Raw genomic sequence first — 25079 nt, forward strand, 5'->3', positions numbered from 1 at the left:
GTAAAGGCAGGATAAGGGTAGGGATTTATAATCCACGAAGAGGGAGGGAGCAGAGCAGATTAAAAAATGAATGGCAAATGGAAATAAGAAAGCTTTAGTTATTTCACGCAGGAAAAAAAGCCACAAGGGGGTTATGCTAAAGCAGTGCTATTAAGTAGCTTCCATAATTGAAGAATTAAACTCAGATGCTATGTATAAAGCAGATGAAGCAAAGCTGCACAAGCAAATTACAACTCTTCAGCTTTCTAATCAACAACTCAGCACTGAAGAATTAAATTTCAACTAAGCATGAAACTGTAGCCTGCATATTACTTGAAAAGAATATTACATTGCCAAAAAGGCTCAAGAAGTTCAACAGCTGAACAAAAATTACACACAAGATCAAAACTTTGTTTTCTGAGACACAACAGTAAAGGAACGGAGCTGCAGGTGCGGTAGATGACCAAAACAAAAAAACCAAATTCACAATGGCACAACTGAAAAGACTTGCATAGAATTTTTCATTTTCCTCTTTAAAAGTAATCTTGAATATAAAAGGAAAAATTTATTTCCATTCATAAACTCTCTAAATGTTGACTGTAAAGCGATTTTAGCAGATCCTGTTGAATTATGTGACAACCAAACCGGAAAGAAGAGGGGAAAAAATGTAACCATTTTTTCCCATAGGTAAGAATATAATAATGAGGCATTTACTTTAAGTTAATTTTAAAATATAAAAGGGCTTTTAAAACCATTAAAAAAAATTTGTAAAAGCATTCAAATTTGCAAGTCCTTCATAAAATGATTTTTGAACAAAAGAGTTGTAATCCAAAAATTAACAAAAGCATTTGTGCTACAGTGGTTTTTTAAAAAAAATAATAGCTTAAATCGAATATGAAGCTATTCTCTCATTATATAAGCTGGGGAACTAAAACAATCCCCTATATGGAGATATTAAGCATCACGCTTCACACAATGCTGTGAAAATTTCCAGTCACATAAAGAAGCATCACCCAAATAGCTGGCATACAGTGCCTGAGAATTCTCCTTTGCCTGTCTATTTGTATTTGCCCTGTTTATCTTCCTTAAAACATCTCAGAATTCTTGTTCTCCCCCACTGACAGGTTATAATGAGCTATTTGAAGCAATCAGTTCTGAATAGAAGTAGTAATAAAAGGCTGTAAGGATGCATTCACGCACTTAATTTTTACACATCATCATATGCAGTCAGATCTAGTTATCTCAATATCAATTTATCTCTTTAGACATTAATACTGTGTAACAATGAAAAAAAACCCTTGTCATTAGTAAAAAACCTGTAAAGGCTTAATTTTACTTCTCTGGATATACAGTTATTTAATGTTATATGACAGTGATCATCACTAAAGTATTATATTGCTACCTAAATTAACCCCTCTCTCAGACATTTATCAAACATCTTCACTTTTTAAGAATTTATCAAAACTATTCCAAATACAAAAGTATTTTCAAAATTTTTCAAAATACAAAAGCATTTTCAAATTATTTTACAAACGCTTATTCCAAACTTTCCTAATACTAATGAAAAAAATTGTTACAGACACTGCTAATTACTTTTCATAGAGGGGAAAAGGGGATTAGAAGGAACTTTACCTTCCCTCCCTCTTAAATTATTCACATATTCTTTGCTTGTGGTGTAGTGCAAAACAAGTTTTAGAGAACTTTTGTCCCAGCCAATAAAAACTCATTTTCAGGCTCTCATTTCACAAATACTTCTGGGATTAGAGCACTTAGGGGAAATTCTACTGAATTTATGAATTCTGCTGAACATTTATCTGTTCACATTGTTTGAAAGCTTTATTTCCGAAAACCACCAAACACTAGATCAGGTTTGATCCAACTGTACTTGCTGGGAAACGAAATTATGCAAAACCGAATGGCAAGTACTCTAACAGGACAAAAACAACTACGACCTGCTTTTTAAACTTCTAAAATCATTCTATTTATGACAGATGCAGTCATTGCAATGAAGACAAATGCTTCTGCCATTAAAAATATTATTAAAGGGTTTTATTAAAAAAAGTAGATATGGTTAGTGATAGCAAAATAACTACTGAAAATCTTAAACGTGGTGAAATTTACTGGTTTAGAACATTAGATCTGACAATTCGTACAAGTGGGAAGTTAATTTTATTGTGCATTTGTCTTCCTTTCATTAATGTAGTTGCATTTCACCTAATTAGAGAAAGATAAGAATCTGAAAACGCGACAGAGCTTAGTCAGAAAATGTCTGTTGGAGACATCAGATGTGTGGATGAATTGCTGTAGGTCAGCCAGTGCCAAAGAATGTGAGGTAATCAGGTCTTTTTAATTAATGACTGAGTGCTTGGCTAGACTGAAAATGTTGCATCTGCTTTGGTTACTAAACACACACAGAAAATTACTGCGGATTAGCTGACACACATTAAATTGCTTGTTTTAAACTTGACTCAACACAAGCTACGTAACTGATTGTAATGGGAGGGGTCATATTTTTCCTTCATAGAAGAGTTAAGTAAAGGCAAGAGCTATAATACAAAAAAAAAGGAGTTTATATACAAGAGCTACAGCAGTGCTTAGCTTAAAGTGAAAATGGGTATTTCTGGCTAAAATAAGACTTGTTTAAAATGAAAAATTCGGTCTCACAGGCAACAATAAAGACATCCTTCAGCCTACCCATTCTTCTCTATTACTAGTCCATGTTTATTGGCCTTTCATGTTGGGAAAGTCAGAAAAGGGGGGAAAAGAATGTTGAGAAGTTATAATTGAAGACAGAATTTAAGAATTAATTTGTTCCTACTACATTATCTAATTTAATTGGCAAACTAAGATCTAACCTAGTATTTTGTCTAGAGAAAAACAACATGAATCAGAAAAGCATGCAAATACCACTGACTCAAAACACTGAAAAAAAATACCTTCGTTTTGGTCTGGCGATGATGAACCTAAGGTACAGAACAACAACTCAGTACATAGCTTTTTAAAAAAAATTAACTTTGACTGTAGCCATTGATCAATGAATAAATGCTTAAGCATTTGGCCTCTTTATCACGTATAACTGACAAACAGAAAATACATACGCTGAGATTGTGACACCACTTTGGTTCTACTCCGTCCTCTGGAATCTGCTTTAGAACTTCCAATACCAACAGAAGGGGTCGAGAGCTTTGATCGTATACGACCTAGAAAAGAAAAATGGCATTAAATCAGTTTTTCATTGCCAGGTAGGAAGCAGAGCATCAGTCGTACTTACTAATATTTTCTTAAGTTTCTGCGTATAAAAGAAGCACAATGTAACTCAACTGGTGACAATTCGCTTGGGATAATTAGTAGAAATTTGAACACCTTAAGGAATTTAATAGCTAAGGAAGCAAAATACTTCTCCTCTGATGCTACATGTTTCAGCAAACAAATTTGCACATTACACCTTCAACCTCCTGGGGTTAGCTAGTTCTTCCTTCCAACAAATACATGTTGATTACATTAAAAAAAGGGGAAGTTTACTCAATATAATGCAATGCAAACACTAATGTTGCTGTATCAGGTACATGATTACTTGAGCTTGTAATTCTACTTTTGCTGTCATAAAACTACAGAATAGGATTCTGAGCTTTCTTCCTAACTTCACTCCTCTTTTTAGAAATCTAAATACTAGCTATTTTTATTACTGAAGATTCTACTGTTTTCCTGACCCTGGTCATACAGACTTCTACAGGATTTCCCAAACCTTCTAGAGCATTTTGCATTTAAGTCTTTCTCATGGCAACATGATATAAAGAAATACTACTCTCCCCAATAGAAAGAAAAGCCAAGCAAGAGACAAATTAAACTATCTACAAATAAAACAAGAGATTCACTTTTCTCTAGTATGCCAAATGGCAAATGACATATTCTCTTGGGTTTGGTCAAACCTTTCTGCATTGCTAGCCATGCTCCTCATAACATCCAGCACATACAAAGAAATTATAAAAGAAAGGAAGACCTCAGTCATCTGAATTATAGGTAACTGGAAGATCACTCATAAGAGAAAACAGTGGTATTGTATACTACATTTCCTAAGCCAACCTCTCAAACAACAGAAAAATAAAATCAAACCCAAACTCATGCTAACCATAATTCTTCTAAATTGCAAGAACAAACCCCAAAAAGAACAGGGTGGATCTAGCTCAACAAGCTCAACAGTTTGAAACACAGCATAATTAAAATATCGTCTAGACATGCTGAGTCAGTATTTGACCTAAAAGAATTAGGTACACAGACTGTCATTTAGTTCTAGCTTCTTTAGGCTTTCCACAGTAGAATTTGGAGACCAACCAAGTTAATATTATTCATCCATGTAGAGAACAGCCACAGATGAGAGTCTATAAAAAGAGAATCAGGATAAAGGAGGCTGTTCACTAAACTATTAGTAAATAATAGGCTTAGTAGGAATCGTTAGATTAACTAGTCCAAACTCTACTAGTTATCCCCGTGCAATGGCAATGTTTTCCCACTGAGTGCTGTGAGACTGCAAGGCATGTAAACTGCATTCAGAATTTGGCCCAAAACCTAGGAATACAGAGTGCCACTATTCCAAAACTATGTTAAAATATCACCTGCAACCTGTTTCAGTTTCATCAATGTAAAATAAACCAGTTTGTGTCTCTGAGTTAAATGAACTGCTAACTCATTTAGAGTCTCAACATCCATTCACTAACAGCAGGTTTAAATGTTAATAACAGATTGAAAATTAGCTTCCAAGTCTCAACGAGATGACTAATAGTAGCACCTGCTTCCCAGAGCATGAACACATTTGATGAAATAGTCTGTGACAAGATTTGCTTTAAAAAACAGACATAAAATTAAAGCCCCCGTATTTTCACAGTATAAATGTTAACCAATGATACTTAAGACTTCAGATGAGTAATTGAGAATTAAAATAAAAGCAAAAGAATTTTAAAAATAGTACATGACAACCAAGTATTAGATGCATAAGCTGTTAGTCCATAAGCCCATATCTGTTATGAACCTCCACAAAGCCCAAGAAACACAAGGTTCTACTTTTAAAGCTTCATTTGTATCAATGAAAATATGAAGCTGAAAATACTAGCTAGTCTAACAAAGCATTTTCTTACCATCTTCAGAAGCTGATCCTAAACAGAAAAAAATAATAAAATACATGATATTCCGAACAATACTATGTCTTTCAAGTTTCTTTTTGAGATTAATCTTGGGAATCTTGACAAATTTTATCAAGTCAAGAGAGCTAAAGCTTTTATGTTGCAAGACCATAACTGAAGTAAAATTATCAAGAAAATATCCATGCTACACTGATAGCAATTTACAAGAACATAATGCACATCACTGCCTTCCAAACCACAAGGTCAATTGAAAAAAATTATATCTATGAGATCAGTCAACAAAATTACATACAGATCAAAACAGACATTAAAAATACTGTACTGCAAGCTCTTCTGAAAATACAAAACATACTACTATACATAACCTCAGAGAAAAACACACAGACAATGTTTCTCACACTGGACAGTGACAATTTGATAGGAACTGCCAGCAAGGAGGATTTCTCTGAATTAAGCCTGTGATTACTTTGAAGATACACATGTACAAGATCAAGTCTTGCTCAGAGACATGGAAGGAATATGAGCTTTCTGAAATCAGATCACACTTGGACAAGTATGCCGAGCTTAAAAAGGCTTGATTTTTGACAACGTGAGAGTCAGAGAAGCCTTTCTCCCATCAGTACTGATGGGACCCTGCCTCATTGGCAGTCCTTCTTTTAAGTTCCTTTGAAATAGATCTTATTACAGAATAAAATATATACTACTAAAATAAAAATGTTAAATGCTCCTTAAAAACTGAAGGGTACCTCCACCTTTATTTTCACTCTCTACCATTTCTGCCTTTTAAGAGAACTACAATGATAAAAACATCTGCTAGTGTCTTTGGCTAGCCTGAATTTAGATTTGCTGGGAAGATTTGTTTTCTCATGTTACAGTATCTTCACTGAACTATTTTTAAAAAATTCCCTCTAAAAACCTAGTTCAGTGTATATTTCAACGCTTCTTCACAAAAATCAGTTACAGTAATACATATACATAGGAGTGCCTCAAAGTCTTCCAGATCAAATTTGCCAGTTTGCAAAAACTCAAAACCAAAAAACCCCCAAATCCTGAACTACCCCTCCAAATCCAACAGTCTTGCAGAGCTTGATCTTGGAAGGCAGATTCTACGCAATGCCTAAGGCTAACAGACAGCTGTCCCTAAAAGGGGTGGTTCTGTTTCTCTTTGCTCTCAGCCTTGTCCTACCATCTGGTCTGGATGGCAGCTAACCATGGCAGCTCCAAAAACTAAGTAACAGAATATTAGTCACTTTCATGAAATCAATTCTGTGGAGTTTGTTTCCCTACAGTAATCAATAATGTAATATCACAAGGTACTAAAAAAGAAAAGATAAAAAATATGTGGACAAGGTTAGTGGGAAACTGAAAAATGATTAGTTCGTCCTGGTGGTGGTTAGATCAGAACAGCTGTATCATACAACTACAGCTGGATGGCTAAGCTGTTTTCATTTCATCTTGCAGACCTTATCTAGAGATAACCTCTGGAACAAAACCCCATCCTGTTACTGTGATCAACTGTATAGCACTTCCCTTGCTGGTTTTAAACAGAAATGTGCAATATATCATTAGTTGTGACTTCTGGTCACAACAGAAGAAAAAGAAAAGGCCATGTTTCTTAGGCCTACATGGACCTAAGAACCTTTATTTTTGGTGACAATATCCAAAGCTCAAGATTTGCCATAAGTAACAGCTATAAACAAAGCCTACTACATGAAGCCTAAGGAAATGTAACATGGAAATAAGCAATACAGACTCTACTATCCAGTAGAAATACCCCTCATTTTATTAAACTAGTCTTGACATCTTCAGTGCTCGAAACCAGCTCCAATTCTTTCAAGAAGCATCTGTGTTTCGAAATTATTCAGGATTCTGGTTTAGAGATCTACCTTCTTACTCTTTTCATTTCTATGAGATACATTTGCTTCCAATGAACTACTCATTCTTCCAAACATGCACAGTTAATAAATATGTGACACAAAATATTAAGTAAGCAGCAAACTTGTTAAGTGTTCGTTAAGTGCTCCAAAGCAATAAATTAGAACTACAATCAACAAGGAGCAGGCTAGGACTGTCATTTTATTATATGTGAAGCATTATCTGCACACATCTGAAATAGACAATAGCTCAACTGCATTGCAGTCCCTCCATGTGTTTGTAACAGAGTGAATTAAGAAAAAGAAAGTGCTAAAACTTAGATGGAATACTTGGTAAGCTATTTTAACAGGTAGATCTTCTTCACAAATGATTCTTTAATAGAATTAGATTGTACTACAGAATTTAGAGGCACTTAAAGCTACGTAGTAAGACTAGATTTTGATAGAGGAAATTTTTTTTGTTTTTGCCTTTTTTTATACTTGTGTGGTCAAACATCTTCTGCTCTCTCACTGCTATTCTGCTAAGTAAAAAAAATTACTTTACGTGTAAAACTATGGAATAAACTGGAAGCAGATTAATTTTAAAAGCATGTATTTAGTTAAAATCAGCATGTAACAATTACTAAACTGCTCTGTAATTAACAGAGCTTCTTTTAAAAAAGAAGGGTAATGTCAGATTTCTCATAACATTGCTGATAGAGACCAAACATTCACAAAATTCACAAATACAGCAATAACACATATAATAAGACATCTAGATTACACAGGATTTAATGGAAACAGCATAGTAATTTGTTAATGAACAGACAAATATATTAAACATCAATCCTTTTACATAAAAGACACTTTATTAGATATTTAATAGAATTAGAAGACAGACTAAATAATTTCTTACCATCCATCTTGTCAGAAGTATCCTCTTTGTTGAAAAAGCAGGCAGAGAAATACAGAAAACTTAGTGTGTTAGAATAAAGGTGCTCACAGCAGAGTCATAAAACATTAATTGAGGAAAATACATTAATATTAAATACAGCAGACATATTTATCTAATTAATGGATGTATAAGCTACCTTAAGCAAAGTTGGTTTTGCTCAGTGCAAGGTACAAAATTACAAAACCGGGTACAAGTACCCAGCACAGGGATACTGATCCTGTATTTCCCAGATTTGAGAAAACCCTTACAGTAAAACATTTATAAACGGTTTTATTCTTGGTGTAAACTGTAACTGAAGCATTCGTACATATTTGTTTCATTACTGAATCACATATTTATACTTCTTATGAAATTTGCTTCTGAGCATGAAGCCCCACCTGGGGTTAGTGACAGGAGGGAAAAAAATAGCACAATTAAGACAGAGGAAAAACGAGAGAAAGTTTCACTCTGGTTTAAAATCATTAAATATTTACCAGTTCAGCTGGAAGGTAGTGTATAAATACTCTGACAGTAACAAAATTAAAATATTTAGCACAAAACATATATAATTACAGCTCACGCCTCCTCAATAAGGACATTAACACTTAAGGACGTCAAAGATAGTCAACATTTAAAATAACTAAAAGGTATCCTCTTGCTTCTAGAACAGTCTTTTAATAAATCATAAATAAGCAAGAGTTCTTCTATTAATAATGAAAAGGGAAGAGATACGTCAACACACTTATGGACTACTATGCTTATAAGCTTCTAGCCTTCTGAGGCTTTAAATTTGGTAGCTTTGTAAGCGAAAGGTGAATGTTTCTCTGCAAGCTAGACTGAAAATAAATTCAAGGTCTAGGAGACAATATAATTTATTTTGGTACTGACTGCAACACCTAAAGGAAGTGGAAAGCATTACGGAAAGAAAGCAACATTTCCTAGGCCTTTTTGGACCATGGTCAGCATTAGCTTGGTAGTTCTGTCATTTAATTTTCCATATTTGGGCTACTATAAATAAATCCCTTAAAATGAAGAGGGAACAAGTTTGCAAATTAGCCCATTTTCTGAAACATGGCACTTGCTTGGATTTCCATCCCACTAATTTTAAGGTTACCTTCAGAATACCAGGAGTAAACAATATTTTGAAGCTAACCCACAACAAACAACAATAACACTGTCTACACGGTATGTATCATTCAAATTACCTTACCACAGTCAAAAACCTGTTAGGAGATTAAGCCAAGATCAGTCAAGCGGTACTGCTGTTATGTGACTGCAAACAAACCTTGGTCTCCTTGACTACTATTGCTCTTTCAATGTCTGAACTAGCATTTGATTTCTACTGTTCTTTGCCAGTACCTACGCTATTTTGTCAGTTCAAATGACCATCACACTGTTCTTCCTATGTGACTGCATCTGCTAGCAAGGTAAAGCTTTCCAGCAACTGAAATCCTTCAAATGAATAGGACCGAGACTTATTGCTTATTATTCCTCTCCCCCATCCTCACTTGTCCAATCAATAAATTACTAAGAGAGTTGTTGCCCTGGTGTTTTTGACCTTCTGATGTTGACATATTATTGTTACACTTTCTCACACTCTTTCTGGTAAACAGAATTGTTTTGCATTCCTCTTTGGAGGAAGTGAGTGTGGATTGACATTGTGATGAACCAGTGGAGTCGAGAGGTCTCATCATCACTGTCCAATCCATGCTCATTGTTAGATTTCCATAAATAGTCATGTTGTGTAAATAAAGAGGTCTTTTGCTGCTCGACCAACTTGAAGTCAGGTGTGTGTTTGTGTCTCTCTCTTTCTGTATGCGTCACAACGACCACAGAGAATAAGCTATTTCTGTTATTTTCCTGCATAAATCCACCAGTGTTTACTTCACTGGAAACCTCTATGCATGCCCTTCTCAACCCTTGCTTATAAAATTCCTGGCATGAATCAGATATTGCTTAAAATGTTCTAAAAGCAAACCAATACTCCAATCAACAGCTAATTTTCTGTGAAAGGCTTAAGATAATAGTCCCTTCATTTGAGCAGCATAAAGAAGACATTAACAGAGCAGGATCTATCTCTTCATTTTCCAGTTGACTTTTCCCTCTCTCACCATGCTCTGCGCTACTTTTACTTCTCTGAATGCCAGCTTTGTCTGAGGTTCATTATGTTTTGTTGCACATCAAAACACACCAGGCAATACTCTCATCTTGGAAAATAATCACCCCACATATCTCAGGCTTTTAGACATTAAGTTAGGAGGAACTGACAGCTCCAGAATTATAGAATGGTTTGAGTTGGAAAGAACCTTAAAGATCATCAAGTTCCAGCCCCCTTACTGTGGGCAGGAACACCTTCCACTGGAGTGGTTTGCTCCAAGCCTGATCCAGCCTAGTGTTGAACAGAGTTAGGGATGGGGCATCCACAGTTTCCCCGGGGAACCACCGGTGTACCCCCTCCACTAAGTAGCTTCATGTCGGAGTCCATCTGCGACCCAGCAGGCTCTGCTGCCCCTCTGTGGGCACCAGAGGAAGCTCACATCCAAAACTGCTATTCCAAGTACCAAGTATTCCTTTAAAGTCGAGATTGCTCACGTTTTAAATTAACACTAAAGTAAATGCTGTTCACAGCATTTCAAGCGGGCCCTGATAACAAAAAGAATCAATTAATTTTAGATAGCTTTTAAGTTTTGATTATAAAGAGCACAACCAAAACCTTCACAAACCACAGCCTACATGTAAGCTAACATCTACCCAAACAAAATGCAAATCAGAACTATATAGTTTCTTTGTCTCTTGTGATCATCTGTGGCCCATACTAAAATTGGAAAATGTATCTCCTTGATGGTCTAGCTGGCACAGAAATTGAGAAGAAAAAACGAGTTTTGTGAACACTGAACCTGTCTTCCCCCACTGCTATTCCTACAGCACAGATAAGCTAAACATTTAGAATAAAAACAGTTCAAAGTCCTTTACTACTGCTACTTAGTGGATGTTCTAGCACCTACACCACCACCATCACTATCAAATACTTTTCTGCACTCTTACCACTTGTAGCACTTTCTATGTCTAACAGCAAATATCAGTGGAGATTGTCAGCTAGGTAAAGTATACACAAAGTTCCATCAATGCCCTTAGGAAGAAATTATGAACTCAATGTAGGAAGCTATTGTGAAAAACACTTCTCTATTTCATGAAGAAGCCATCTCTTACTGCCAGGGTATCTCTTTAGCACTCTTGTAAAAAACCTGAAGAGCTAAGAAAAATGGAAAATCAAGAGCTCTCACACTCATTTCCCTATTACTTTTACAAAGAAAGGCATGATCACCACATACTGTTAAGTGAAGATACCACTGCTTCCAACACTTGTTATTAATTCTAGATTAAGACATTCGAAGAGTATAGTATGGACACACACTTTGCATTGGCATTTTTCTAGCACAAGAACAATACAGCATCTATGAAAGTTTGCAATTTTAGTTGAAATTTGCAAAAAACCTGAAGTTTGCAAACTTCAGAACATCGGTTATTTTGCGACACTCCAGTGCTACTTATGATGACTGCTTTTTAAATATATGAGCACGGCACTGTAATTTTTTGATCAAGAAAATCACAAGAACCTCTCAGAGAAGTGCAGAGGTGCTTCCCTTACCTAGGGAGGCATAGGACCCTGGGGGCAGCCCGGCTGCTGAGAGGTGCCCAGCTCCAGCTGTCTGTCCAGCAGCATGGCGAGCCTTTGCACCTGCAGCAGTGTTCACATCGATGTCACTGCGAGACCTCTGCAGGGTACCCAGGCTTGGGATGCCCTTGCTGCTGCCTGACACTACCATAAAAGGGGAGAAAAAAAAAAAAAAAAAAAAGAAAGGAGTTGATATTGAATAAAATGAATGATATTTAAAAGGTTAACATCTTCAACTACCGCAGCATGCTTGCAAGAAAGCACAAAAAATATGTAAAAAAGCTTAAATTAGTATTAAACCAAGAATTACTGAGATTAAAAAGCAAACTAGACCTGGTCTTGCCATGAACTGCACATAAAGGACAGCTTGCTTTACAGTAGTACTTATCTTAATTCAACATGAATTTGTAGCATTATTTAAAACAAACTTTCTGTTCCCATCCTAGCACAAATGACAATTCTGAACCTTTGTGTGATTTATTACATTATTGAATGATTCACAAATGTAAGAAAATTCACATCCTTCCTTGAGAAACTGAAGGAAGAAAATATTCCCACACTTCAGCTAAGGTAAAGCCACAGACAGGTGAGCTGAATATATACTTTGAAATGCTTTAGGGTCTAATCTTTAGTGTTTTCATATTCACTTCCTATTATTTACTGAATTTTAACTATTCTCTTAATTTTAACCATTGCTTTAGGTCTTCTAAATTTGTCTCCCTTATCAGTTTCAATATCCACTCTTAATTACAGTCAATTTGTAAAAAGCAGCTTAATGATTCTCTAAAGAGTTACTAAGACATTATGGAAAAAGACATTGAAGTTATTAAATTCTGAAAACTAAACACATTATTAAACTCTTTGAATTACAAATATGTAGTTTGGCTGTTGTTTTTTTATTTCTTTATTAATAAAGAGCAACAGCTACATGGGAATAGATGAAAGAGAAAGTCAGTCTTTAATTTCCAATAGCCATAAGCCTAATCATGAACAGACCAAAGAATAATGTTTTGTTTCTCTGAGAGTGACTGTTCCATGACAAAACTCCAGGACAGATGATCAGTTAAAACTGAATTATGTCTTATACTTGCAACAGTTAAAACTACATAAAAATGCGACTTGAGTATGAGGCAATCTTAGCTTCAGGTACAGTTTGTAGTGACACATACCATTATTTATGTTGGAAATAGGGTAAATGCTGATACAGTCAAATTTCAAGCTGTATTTAGAACTTCTAATTCAAAGAACCTGAAGAACAATAACTATGCACTGCATTACATTACTACCACCTTACCTCTGCCTGCAAGACTTGCTGGGTTGGCTGCAGACCATTTAGATGATAGAGGCCGACTGAAAAAAGTCAATAAATCCAGTAAGTCTCATGTATCAGATGCAAAAGTCAAAAATAAAAGAGGAAAAACAAAATTTCTGTTCTTTTCTATCCTTCAACCTTCTCAGCATATTTTATGAAAAAAATACTTTAAATAGAGAATGATGATAAATCCAGAATTATCTTATCCTTTATATTTTATAAAATTACATCTTAATCACAAAGCACTAATCCTTCAGCTACCAACAGGCACACTTTGTTAGCAAAGTTCAGGCATTCCAGACTTGGTCACAGAAACATTTAAGGTAGTCAGTATGACATTTTAACCACAGGGCTGATCTTATCAGCCATCAAACAAGAACAGTGAGAGCTACCCAAAAAGCTTTATTTGTGAAAGACATTATGTGGTGTCCAATCCTAGATGTCTCAAGAATTAAGTTATAAATTAAAAAACTAAATGTTGATGCTTCCAAGCACCTAGACTCCATTTCCCCTGTTGGAATGCAGTGGCTCCCATAAATTAAAAAAGGAGAAAAAGCCCATGTCTTTTCCTCTGTTTTATCTTCATTTCCTTTTCACTGCCAAAAGGAGTAGTTACTGAAGCACCATATTTCAGTCTAGTCAAGTTTAATTGTGAGTCCATCCTTTGGCCTGGTTTAGAAGAGCAAAATGCAGCTGGAGAGACCAGAGAAAAGAAAAAGACTGGTAGAAGAAAATATAATAGCGTATTCATTGGTTGACAGGAAAGTTTGTATTTGATGAAATAGTTGAGTATTTGATCAATAGTCAAATTCAAGCTGACTCAGTGTCTCAGCTTCAGTAAAAATAATTCCTCTAATTTTAAACCTAAGAGCAGGTGAGAAAAGAGATGCCTCATATTGTGTATTTACCTCAGTTATTAGCTCAGGCGCTCAGCAGTAATATAGAAGTCAGCACCATTACCTAAACCCTCACAGAAGAACATGTGTTTTGCAGCTTATTCTGAATAAACCTGCTTTTCTGACACGACTAACTAGTGTTTTGAAGGTACTTTGCCTCAAGTAAGGTGAGGAGGCTGAGGTAGAGCTCCTCGGTGCATCTTGACCTTACAACTTGCTCCAAGCAGAAGTCCCAGACAACTGCCACAATCTACTGCAATTAACATTTTATCTAAGAAGTTTCACCCAGGTAGGCAGAAGTCGCCACATTTTTCTCTCATTCCTCCATCTTCTCTGAAACAATTTTGGATTAATGATCTGTATGAGATGTACGTTCAGAAGGTCAAAAATCAGAGAGGATCAGACTTTTAGTAAAATCATACCCGTATTTCCTAATTTAGCCTATACAGGAGGAATTCAGTATCTATACTAAAAGCCAGAAATAAAATTTTGGGTAACAGAGTAAAAACATCCATCTGAATGCAGTTAGTAATAAATCAACTAAAATTCCATTAATTTCCAGTATCATTACCTCTTCTGTTCATTTCTTATTTTACCCTTCACTTTTTGTACTGTAACACTTACATATCTTGCAATATGTGAAGCAACATTTCAAGATTTAAGAGTATTTTAAGATTCTAATTTCCCTGTAATTTAGTTTTTAAGAGTATACTTCCAGTAACTCATTAACAGCACTTTTATTTTCAGATGGGGAACACAGATGAATTTAAAATAGAATATTTAATCTTTGAATAAACATTTGTGGAAAATTAAGTGCTGGCAATTGCTTGGATCACAGACAATTATTTTAAAAACATTTTTTATAATTACAATTATCATAAGAAAGATAAGGTAATCTTCTGGTATTTAAGGCATTAGCCAAAAAAAACCCAACAACCCAAAAAAGTGACTTCCAATATGAGAGAAGCAGTTTTTGCTTTCAATTCAAAAGTGAGCAGACAAGCTCTCTGGTTTTGAAATACCAAAGGGATGAAATACTTGGAGGAAGCTTTCTAGCATTTAAAGGTAAAAATCACCATATACTACTATTTCTACTACTTCACATATCTGCTAAAAAGCCAGTAGACTCCTTTTGCTATTGGTACCTAAGAAAACTTTAATTTATTCAGCTCAAGATTTTCTATGCATTTTAATATATCACTGACTGCAGCACAGACCCAGCCTGTAGTAACTGGCAGAGCTGCAAAATATTGCCAATACATATTCAGTACTGTGAAGACAGGGAAAAAAAACCCAAATCAATCTCCAATAAATCTCATTGTAGATGTTCCTTTTTCAGGCTTGCCAGTGAAAAGAGATGAAAAAGGAGTAACATCATTATAGCTTTCCTGGACCTATTCAGTGCTTCAGAATGCTGGACATCAATATGAACCTTGAAGGTATTTTTGTGTTTAAGGCAGCTCTTAAGGAATTAATGCATGAATACAGCAAGCCAAAACCCAGTAAAGACTGCCTGTATTTTCCACCTTGCTGGGGTAACACTGTCATATAACAAAACATCATAGAAGAAATTTTTATTAAAAAAATTAGAAGTCACAAAATAAAACTGAGGCTTTTCTGTATTCAACAGGAATCTGGGTAATTTGCTTTTGAGAAACTGCATTTGTTTCTTGGCTCAGAAACAGTGAAGTGACCCTTACTTGAGGCTCTCCTGTGAGCTAGAAGATGACCTGTCCGACTGAGGAAGAGATGCTATACTGCCAGAATTCTTCAAGTAGGTCTGAAGGCTTCTTTGATAGGGCGGCTCCAGAGAATTGTACAGAGTCTCAGCTTCACTAGGAAAGTGATTTCTAAGGCCGAGATAAGCCCTGCAAGAAAGAATAACCACATGTAAATGCTCAGTATTTTCTTTGAAGAGTGGAGTCAGGAAGTAGAGATTACAGAATGAACCATGGATGGGAGTGAAAGGAACTGAGAGTATGTAAAGCACGCAACAATGCTCATCAAGTCAGAAAAGAAACCAGCTACACTGACTCAATTAATCTTTTCAAAATAACTTAAATATATCTGAATGTCTCACATTCACTTACCAGTTGTGTGGGGAAGCAAAAGGAATTGTTTTCTGGCCTTCTCACTAGTCAAAATACTGCAGTTGTTTAAAGACTTAATTAATGACAGGAGAATGATCATGCAGCAATATTAATCTTCCAAACTCTTCTTTTGGTGGAGCCATCAAATGCTGAACAACTGTATTGACTGACTCAGCTTTGACAACAAACTTTTGCAAAACAAACTAGGTAGTAATTTGGGACAGAAATGCCAGTTTTCGAAGAAACTTATGTCCTTTTCAGCCATGGACAGTATCTCACCTTGGATTAGTCTTCTATCACTCATTTAGCACAAGCAATTTTTCAGAGCAAAATTAATCAAAACTCACTTTCTTGCCTCCACTCTTGCTTCTGCATCAGCATCATGAATGCCCTTCTTGATTGTTTCAACCAAGACAGCTGCATGCCTAGAAGAAAGACATTCTTCATGCTGTTTTGCTACTCCAAATTCTAAGCAGAACTTAGATTTTACACTTTAATTAACATTTCACCAAGTAAAAAACAGCTGCAATGCTAGTTCTTTCCAAAATACACAGTAAACAAACACTTAAGCACACCGATGACATAACTGTAAAGGTTTAGGTCAGCTTACTCCTTCAATCTAAAAGGATTTTAATCTACTTTTCTGACATATGTCCACCTATCACACTTAAAAATTTTTTTAAAATATTTTTTTCAAGTCACTTGCCTTCCTGAAATGGAAAAACTATTTCCTTTGTTACACTAATAGTAAGAAAATGGGAAAAATTAAGACTATAAGTTTTCTTTCAGCTCTGAAGGCTTTTGGCACACGAGCTCTAAATCTGAATACAAGTTCAACGAACAGCAAAGTACCCATCAGAACACAAACTTGCGAAGACAAGTTTTAACTCAAGGTAAGCTTTAGATGGGAGGTTTGTTATTTTGGGGGTGGGGGAGAGGTGGTGGGTTTTGTGGGCTTTTTTAGACATTTTGACATAAATTATTTCCCCATTATTCCCTTTCTCAGGAGCACCCTGGGGGACAGAAATGTGACTGTGGAGCTGGATGAATTCTTCAGAGCCTTTTCTGGATGCCCTTTAGTCTCTTTGCTCTTGCCCTGTGACCATCCTGCAGAACTGATGCATGTACTATTTTCCCATCTATCTGGAGAAGTCACAGTGTGCTCTTACTCATTACAACAAAAAGTCTTCCAGCCTAAGCCCACTTGCCCTCTTTCATTGCAAACACACAAATTTCCTCCTTCCAGGAGAAAAGACAGATGCTTACATGTGTATGCATTGCTCACACACAGGATAGGAGAGGCAGAGGGCAAAGAGATGAGGCCACAGGAAGCCAAGGCTGGAACATACAGCTCTCCTTCCCCCTGGCACCTGAATGAGCTGCACGACCTGCTGTGCTAGAAAAGCTGTCTATTGTCTTTCCATTGGCCAGAAAGGCTGGCCAACACTGAGCAACATAATCCAATTAGGATTTAACTATTTTACTATTTAACAATATTTCTGGTCTTAAATTACATTAGTAGTTTATTTTAGGGGAAAAAGTATACTGGCCCATACCTTTCCAGTGAATGTGTTTGCCACTCTTGTAATAACAGGTCTAAAAATTCAAAGGAGCGTCTGAAAACACAGAACAAAAGTAATAATTAAACACTTATTTCTCTAACGTGCTTGTGAAATAACCACTAACTTTACTCTTTCCCCCAAGGGAAAAAAATGAAATAAAAAACACATTTATCTGTAAAATAAGGTTACCTTACTGGAAAGTTAAAATATTTTGTATATTAAGAAAACATGCAGACTAACTAATCTTAAACTTCAAAATAATAGATGTGGTTCAATTAACAATGTGCTGTTCAAGTCATGTTATTACGCATACCCAGTGCTAACTGTATTAGTCACAAAATAACAGACATAAATTAATGAAGTTGAAAAAACTGTACAGAGTTCAAAATCCTAATATAAAACATAAATATTAAAGACATGATATAATATTCCTATGGCAGTATACTTCTGTCCCAAACACTATTTCCATCCTTTCATCTGTCACTACTGAGTATTAGCATAAAGGAAAACATGAGACTATTAGCAGAGGGCTCTGCATATAGAAAGCGCTACAAAAGATTTTCTGGCACTGTATTAATGAAGATATGTAACTGTATTCATTATTAATTTGGAACTCTTGATAATTTAGAAAACCACCATTAGCAAAAGGCAGCCTTTTAAACTATGTCTGATGCTAGATCCTGACAAAATATCAAACTGACACAGACTAAGGAGATATAGATAACAATTTTCAAACATGAAGTGAACTTGACAGCCTGAAACTATCACTTTTTCTGGTTATTCAGCATTTTTGACCTGTTCTGGAGGGACAAATTTGGTTTTGATTCTGCCCACATCCTTCGGACACCAACAAGGCAGGGCAAGAAACCCTGAAATACTTTTCACTATTACAGCCAATCTAGTGTTTTGTTGTCTTTCCAAAAGAATGAAAGCAATATGGAGACAATGCCTTCAGTGATACTCACTGGATTATGAACTGCAGTATCAAAGCCACCTACAGTCTAACATTCCTCAGTAACACCACAGCATGTGGAGGCACTGAAATCCTGTAAACTGTTTTGCAGTCAAAATGGAAGCTGTGGCAGGTCAGTACAATCTGGGTTGAGGTAACACCTGTCTTGGATGCAAAAGCAGCTTAGACTCAAAGAAAGTAATTCAAATGCTCAAGCTGTTTCCTGTGTACACATAGAGACATCACTTTCAGGACTAGTGTTGGTCCAGGAACAGCATTAACTGCTTTTGTGTGATTCAGCACAGAAAATGGCACTGTCAAAAACCAATTTTCTCAAGAGCCAATTAAGTGTTCAAGCATCATGTTCTTGAAGAAAGCAACATGCTGGAGATGTAGCTGAGCTGTTGAACACGACAACACATGGATGCTCCATGTCCTAATCTAGCTGCCATTGTCCCACTGCTGAAATTAATGTTTGTAGTTTGCAGTTTACTGGGTAACAGCTTTGTGTGTTCAGAGTTTATGGTCACAAATCATTTCATTTGTTAATTTTCAACATATGATAATTATATTTTAAAAAACAACAGCTTTAATAATTTTCATTTATAATGTACTCACCTTCTAACTGCAACTGATTTTGAAGTACAGTTGCTTGTTATTAAAGGTATGAGTCGTGGCACGTGAGTATGCTGACAAAAAAAGGAAAAAGCAGTTAATGAGTAAAGCACGCCTGAATTCTGAATTTGTACTGTACTAATTAATTTAAACAGAATTAACAACATAATAAAAACTGAAATAATTTAAAATGCTTGCCGAAACAAAATCATAGAATATTATTAAATGAAAGACTGCTGTTAGCATGCCAATTGATTAAAGCTATTTTCTTCCAAAAGGTCAAGCAAAAACCAATTCCAGTGCCATCAACAACACATCATGATATGCAATACTTTGCTGTCAAAAGTAATATAAGGAGTTCAAATGTAGCTGTTTCCTCAAAGGAGTTGAAAGCTGATGCTATTTCAGTTTTGCCACAGGCAAAAAAAGTCATAGACACAGCGGCCTTAGAAGTCAGAGCAAAAAGTGAATCAATAAATATGAAAATATGGGCAGTCTTACAAGGATCAGTATGATTAGCACCACAAGGACCAAATTTCCTTTAATGCAAAGTACGTCAATGAAGTAATAAAAGCACTGACATATAAGCAAGCTTATATATATAATCTATATGAAAACACCTGACGGGAGAAGAAAACTATTAAACTATGCCTAAGATAAACTACATTATGTCCAAATGCATTACAGAATTTAGAATTAAAGTTGCCTTACTTCAGCTTTTCTTAACTAACTGTAGACACAAAGCATTACCACTTTAATTCCAAGTTAAGAGTAATGTGGTTCAACAAATCTATTTTCAGTTAATTTCTTTAGTCCTTTCTTGATTAAATACCTACAGTAAACAGTCCCCAATAGAGTGTGAAACAGTAGGCTAATTAAAAAAAATCCAAGCTCTCAAGAAGTACAGTACTGAAGAATTCTTACTCTCTCATGTATCACAACTGCAGGATATAAACATACAAATCACAAAAAAAGCAGAGATAATCATCAGCTCACAGAGTACTGCCAATTTTAGAATTAGGAAGGAATTAATAAAAAATTCTGGAAGAGCCTAACAGTTACATTTGTTTGTCCTGATATACTTTAAACACAGTTTTAGGGGGTTTGTTTGTTTTGCATAGATTGCAAATTGAAAAGAGGCATATGACTTCCAGAAAGGGACAATGGGCAAATCAGGAGTAAAACCGAAGTTTTTTACAGATGGAGAAATCTGTACATTCAAAGTCTTTGGTGCAATCGATGTTGTAATTTCTAGAAAGTATTTTGCAAAGGAATCAAAGCCTCGTTGCTCTCATTCAGTTTTTAAGATGCCACATTTCATGTGCTATTCCTTTGAGGATGTCATGATATGTGCTTCCTCGCAAACCACCTTGAAGTTGACAAACTCGAATCCCACCTCCTTCTGAAAAAGATTTCTGCCACCATGCCATCTCTCCATTATTCCCTCCGTGCCTCGCCACCTTTTTTTTAATTGGCTTCCTGATCTACTAAGTGTCAAGAAAGAGAAATCAGACTGCAGTGTAAAAACTTCTTGGAGAAGAAATATGAAACCCAATGAAGGCACAAAGATGAGATGAAGGTCTTCAAGATCACTGGTATAATACAGCTTCCCTTTTTTATCCAGTTTTTATGCTGATTCACTCTACAGCAATTACACAGTAAAGCATCAGGAACTGAGCTGGCTGTCACTGGATGCTGGTGAAGAGTTTTTGAGTAAAACACTGACTCCAAAAACGGTAGTAGCTTGGGTTCTAAATATTCAATTGATCAAAGACCCCCTGACCAATACTCATTTAGTCCAAAGGACAGAAGTCCAAAGGGGCATGGGGCTGCACTTCTTATTGATATTTATTTCTGAAATCCAAATTTTCTGCCAAAATACCTCACATATGCCATTTATTCGTTGGGTATTTGAACAATGTGGACAGGATTTTCTTGTTTTTTGTTTTTCTTTTTTTCTTGTTTTCTTGACTACGTTAAGTCACAGATAAGAACAGAAATTTAAACAAAATCAGGGCAACTATAGCTGATGTGTAAGCTTGTCTTCAAATGAACTGAACCAGTACAGCTAATTTAATGTAATTGGTTAATGTTTATAGTTTTTTACACGTCTGATCTTGTCTTACACTACTGCAAATAGTATTGTTCTTTTACAATTTTAACTACTCTGTGTAAGGTGTACTCATTTCCTCACTCTCAAGTCTGTGCCATCTCAATGCACTCAATGCAGTGTAAGAACCTGGGGGAAAAATGCCAAGGGATTTTGTCTCAGCCCAAATGCAGATGCAAAGGTCACACATGCAGAGGTCTCAGAGTACATTCATAGAGGCACAAATAGAGCAAGTACACATTCCAAACCATACTGAAGATGGCAAGAAAAGGCGTGATGAAACCTGTTAGGCTTTCCAACTACTTACAAAATTAAAACCACCAACGAGATCACAGTAAATTGCAGTAAGTTCTTGGCATTCAAAACACTTCACCTTCCAATGGAGAAACTATAGGCAATCTCCCACTTCATGTGAAACACAAAAATATCAGTACATGTCCCAAAACTCTAAATAGCTTGCTTGAGACACCATTCAGTAGAAGATGCTCAAAGAACATTCAATAGAAAACAGCTAGGATAGACTACTTCTCTGTTCCATATGCTAGAGCTTTAAGGACTCAGCTTAGAAAGTTCTTGAATTAAAAAAAATCAAATCTCTATTGGTTTTTTCTTTCATGAACTTGTGCTTTCTGAACTGAACTGTGTAGCCTCTTCAACATTTTATCATTAACTCCATGGTTCGAATTTTCTAGGGGAGGGAGTATATATGTAGAAAGAAACACCTCTGTTTTGTTGTTTGCACTATTCAAATTCTCACTACTTTCTTAGCTACTAGCTTAATTTTGTCTTTTCCAAGAAGGTAGTTAAAAGCAGTTATCCTTTGAAACACACTTGGTCTTTTTTTTCAATTAATACATTAGAAAAAAAATCCCAAAAACATGAAAACAGACATTCCTTTTATACCTATTCTTCCATCTTTACTATGACAATGCTGCCAATTGGTTACAATGATATACAGTATTTGTCCACCCAGGAGAAACATTACTCCTCTGTTTAAGAATTATTTAAAAACCTGTGTTTCAGTATAGCTGTTATCTCTGCCAAGAGCCACTATCTGAAAACTCCGAGCAAGCAAAGTGAGAGAGGAACACCTACCCGAATAATGAACCTGATGGCTGCGCACCCAGAGGTTGCCATCACTTTGGCGCTGTTGGGAACCAGGTTAAAAAGAGTAGGCACAATTGCTTCAGCGCCATGGTCAAACTTGTTTCCCAGAACAGTTGAAAGGTGGCTGTTAATGGAAAACATAAATTAATTTCTTAGCCTTAAAATAACGAAGTTCATTGTGGATTTTCAAGATTCATCTTTCCAAACAAAGGAATTTCTCAGTTTCATGATTGCAGGCATACTAAGAAGTCAAACATGAATAACTTTACTTCATAATGAAAAACAAAAGCTACAATTGGAAAGCCTAAATTTTCATGTCCACATAAAGTATCATCGTATTTCTGCTTATACTTTGAGATGTATAAATCTAAACTGTAAATAAATTATTGAGTTCTTTTTCTTTTTGAATGCAGGCAAAACTATTAAACTCACCACAATCAGCCAGCCATAAAATTCGACTCCCTTGTCTGTTAAAGGTTACGTTTTCAGCTTTAACAAATATAAAAACATGTGACACACAGTAATTTAATTGTCCATTGGTGAACACAAATGATTCTTTTGTGCAGAAAGACTACATAAAAATAATTTGTAGCCAGCAGCAAATGGGACATCAAATATATCAAAGTTTTAGGGATCAAGGAAAATTCCAGGTTGTTAGGCCTGGATGAGAACATTTGCAGAGTTTGTTTACATTGCTTCTGACTTCACATTAGGAAAGGTTACTATTATTTTCTCAAAGTTCCTTGGAAAGGGTAGTTACATGCTTCAACACTTCCCTTCAGTCTGTTCAAACAGGAGACCAGAATAGCAAGAGTGAACTCTGCAGTGTTTCTGTTTCAGATGACCACTGATAAAGAGCGGTTACACTAATGTCTTTCCAAAGGATAAAAAAGTCATGGAAAACATGGAAATGGGAAACACTTCTCTGGTTTTCTCCTCTGCCCTTCAATTTAACGTAGTCCATGAGATGAAGATTTCATTTCAGTTTAGCCACAGCTTCTAAAATTATCACAGTCATCTATCTCTTGCCCAGAGAGACAGCCCTGGAAGTGTTCAATGCTAGTCTGGGTGGGGCTTTGAGCAACCTGGTCCTGTGCAAGGTGTCCCTGCACTGCCAGTGGGTTGGAACTAGATGATTTTTCAGGTTTCTTCCAACCCAAACCCATTCCATGATTCCATGAGAGGCATTATCTCACCAAAATGCTCTATGTTCAAACTACTACAGTCCTACTTGTGTTGTTTTTACAAACAATCCCAGTGAAGTGCTGTGCCAGTCACTCAAGCACTTGATTCTAAGATAAGTCCCCAATATTATTCACAGAAGTTCGTATTAATCTGCACTAATTATGACTTTGCAATGATGGTAACTGGTTATTCACATACAGTCTGTTACAGGATAATCAACTACATGTATCCCCTAAGAGAAGAAATTCCTTTAGGCATTTCTTTTCCTCTGTAGCTTCTGATCCTGACTTGACTCTTTATCGGTCACAGTGTACAGCAATCCAACAACTGAATCTCTCCTGGAACATGGATAAAGCACCTGTAAGCCAGTCCCACACTGACACCTAGTAAGGTACACAAAGGCACATGAACTGTACTTACGCTACAGTAATGCAGGCTTCCCTAACCACCTGGGATCTGAGATCCTTGGCTGACAGCTTGAAAGCACCATCCAACAGACGTAAATGCTGGAAAAACCCATCATACTGTGCAGCTCCAGCAACAAGCAAGGACCGAACTTTCTTCAGCTAAAAAACATGAATGTGTTTGGGTTAGGACACTGCCAATATGCATTTCAAAATAAAAAAAGAAACAGATTCACTATGTAAAAATACACGTAGGCATGCCTTTAAAGTAAAACTTTCAAAATACGTGGCAGTAATTTAAAAAACTGTAAAAAATTTGTATTAAGCTCTAGAGCTAAAAGAATTATCTCAGAATACAAATACATGAACACAAATTTGATCACATATCTGTTTATAAACACTAAGATGCCATAAGCCTGATTAAAAAATATAAATGCTACATACACATAAACATGTTTACCCTGCAGGTGGAACTTTTCATACCTACACACAAGAGGTACTGAGGCAAGCATTTAACCTGTAGAAGACGCATTTCCATAAACACCAAACTTAAATATGTATGACAACTTTCAGAAAGGCTCTCACTTAAAGTCAGCAAAAATGCATTTTAGACTTAAAAAAATACTCAAACTTACTTAGTATACCGAAATTCAAGGCATAAAAATTAAAATTTCTTTCATTACCTAGAGTGTAATGACTATAGGAAAAAAAACATTTTAAAATATCTGGCTGTCTGCACTTTATGAAATACACCTACCCAAACCTGAAATCAGATAAAAAGTTTACCGCATTAGTTCGCTGATCCCAATCATGTTTGTCATCTGAGAGAATTTCCCTGATTTTGTTCAATGTTTCTTCAAGTTCTCGACTAGAATAGATCTGAAGTATTAAAAATAAAAAAATCATGAAGTTCATATTGTTAATATCCCAGGTAAGGTGATGAAGAAAAATAGCTTGAGAAGAGTGAAAATATAACTCTAATCCCACAGATCTTACCCCCAAAGTTCCAGAGATCTGTGTTAAGAGTTATAAATGAGCATTTTAAGACCCAGTAATAAATATTCATGAAAAAAAAAGGCTGAAGATGCAACATTTTCCTTCTAACATTTTTTCCTCTGGACTGAGAACAAATTTAAGAGACTATGAAGCAAATTACTAAGAAGAAACTTAATCTGGCCAGGGTTGCTTTTTTAAAAGTATTTTCAGCTAAACATTTCCAGTTTTTTGGATCAGTAGTTTTTTTACGTAATCATCTCTAGGCAAAAC

At 35.8% G+C, this 25079-nt stretch overlaps 1 protein-coding gene across 49 annotated transcripts in view; it reads right to left on the minus strand.

Annotated features, from left to right (window-relative positions):
• CLASP2 (cytoplasmic linker associated protein 2) overlaps positions 1-25079 on the minus strand; it is a 145416-nt gene that overhangs the window by 40149 nt on the left and 80188 nt on the right. For 17 of the 49 annotated variants that reach the window (XM_088166473.1, XM_088166456.1, XM_088166349.1 and 14 more), the window contains 13 exons: positions 24600-24692; positions 23830-23975; positions 22213-22348; positions 19011-19081; positions 17435-17494; positions 16226-16303; positions 15489-15656; positions 12875-12930; positions 11554-11724; positions 7887-7910; positions 5112-5129; positions 3078-3179; positions 2916-2942 (listed from right to left, as the gene is read on the minus strand). In XM_088166473.1, the coding sequence (XP_088022599.1) occupies positions 2916-2942; positions 3078-3179; positions 5112-5129; positions 7887-7910; positions 11554-11724; positions 12875-12930; positions 15489-15656; positions 16226-16303; positions 17435-17494; positions 19011-19081; positions 22213-22348; positions 23830-23975; positions 24600-24692 (1150 nt within the window). The remainder of the gene's footprint in view (positions 1-2915; positions 2943-3077; positions 3180-5111; positions 5130-7886; positions 7911-11553; positions 11725-12874; positions 12931-15488; positions 15657-16225; positions 16304-17434; positions 17495-19010; positions 19082-22212; positions 22349-23829; positions 23976-24599; positions 24693-25079) is intronic. The other 32 variants (XM_088166507.1, XM_088166463.1, XM_088166478.1 and 29 more) reach the window with 5 other exon arrangements.

This window comes from Sturnus vulgaris, chromosome 1, assembly GCF_052056855.1.
Source record: "Sturnus vulgaris isolate bStuVul1 chromosome 1, bStuVul1.hap1, whole genome shotgun sequence".
NCBI classification, from domain to species: Eukaryota; Metazoa; Chordata; class Aves; order Passeriformes; family Sturnidae; genus Sturnus; species Sturnus vulgaris.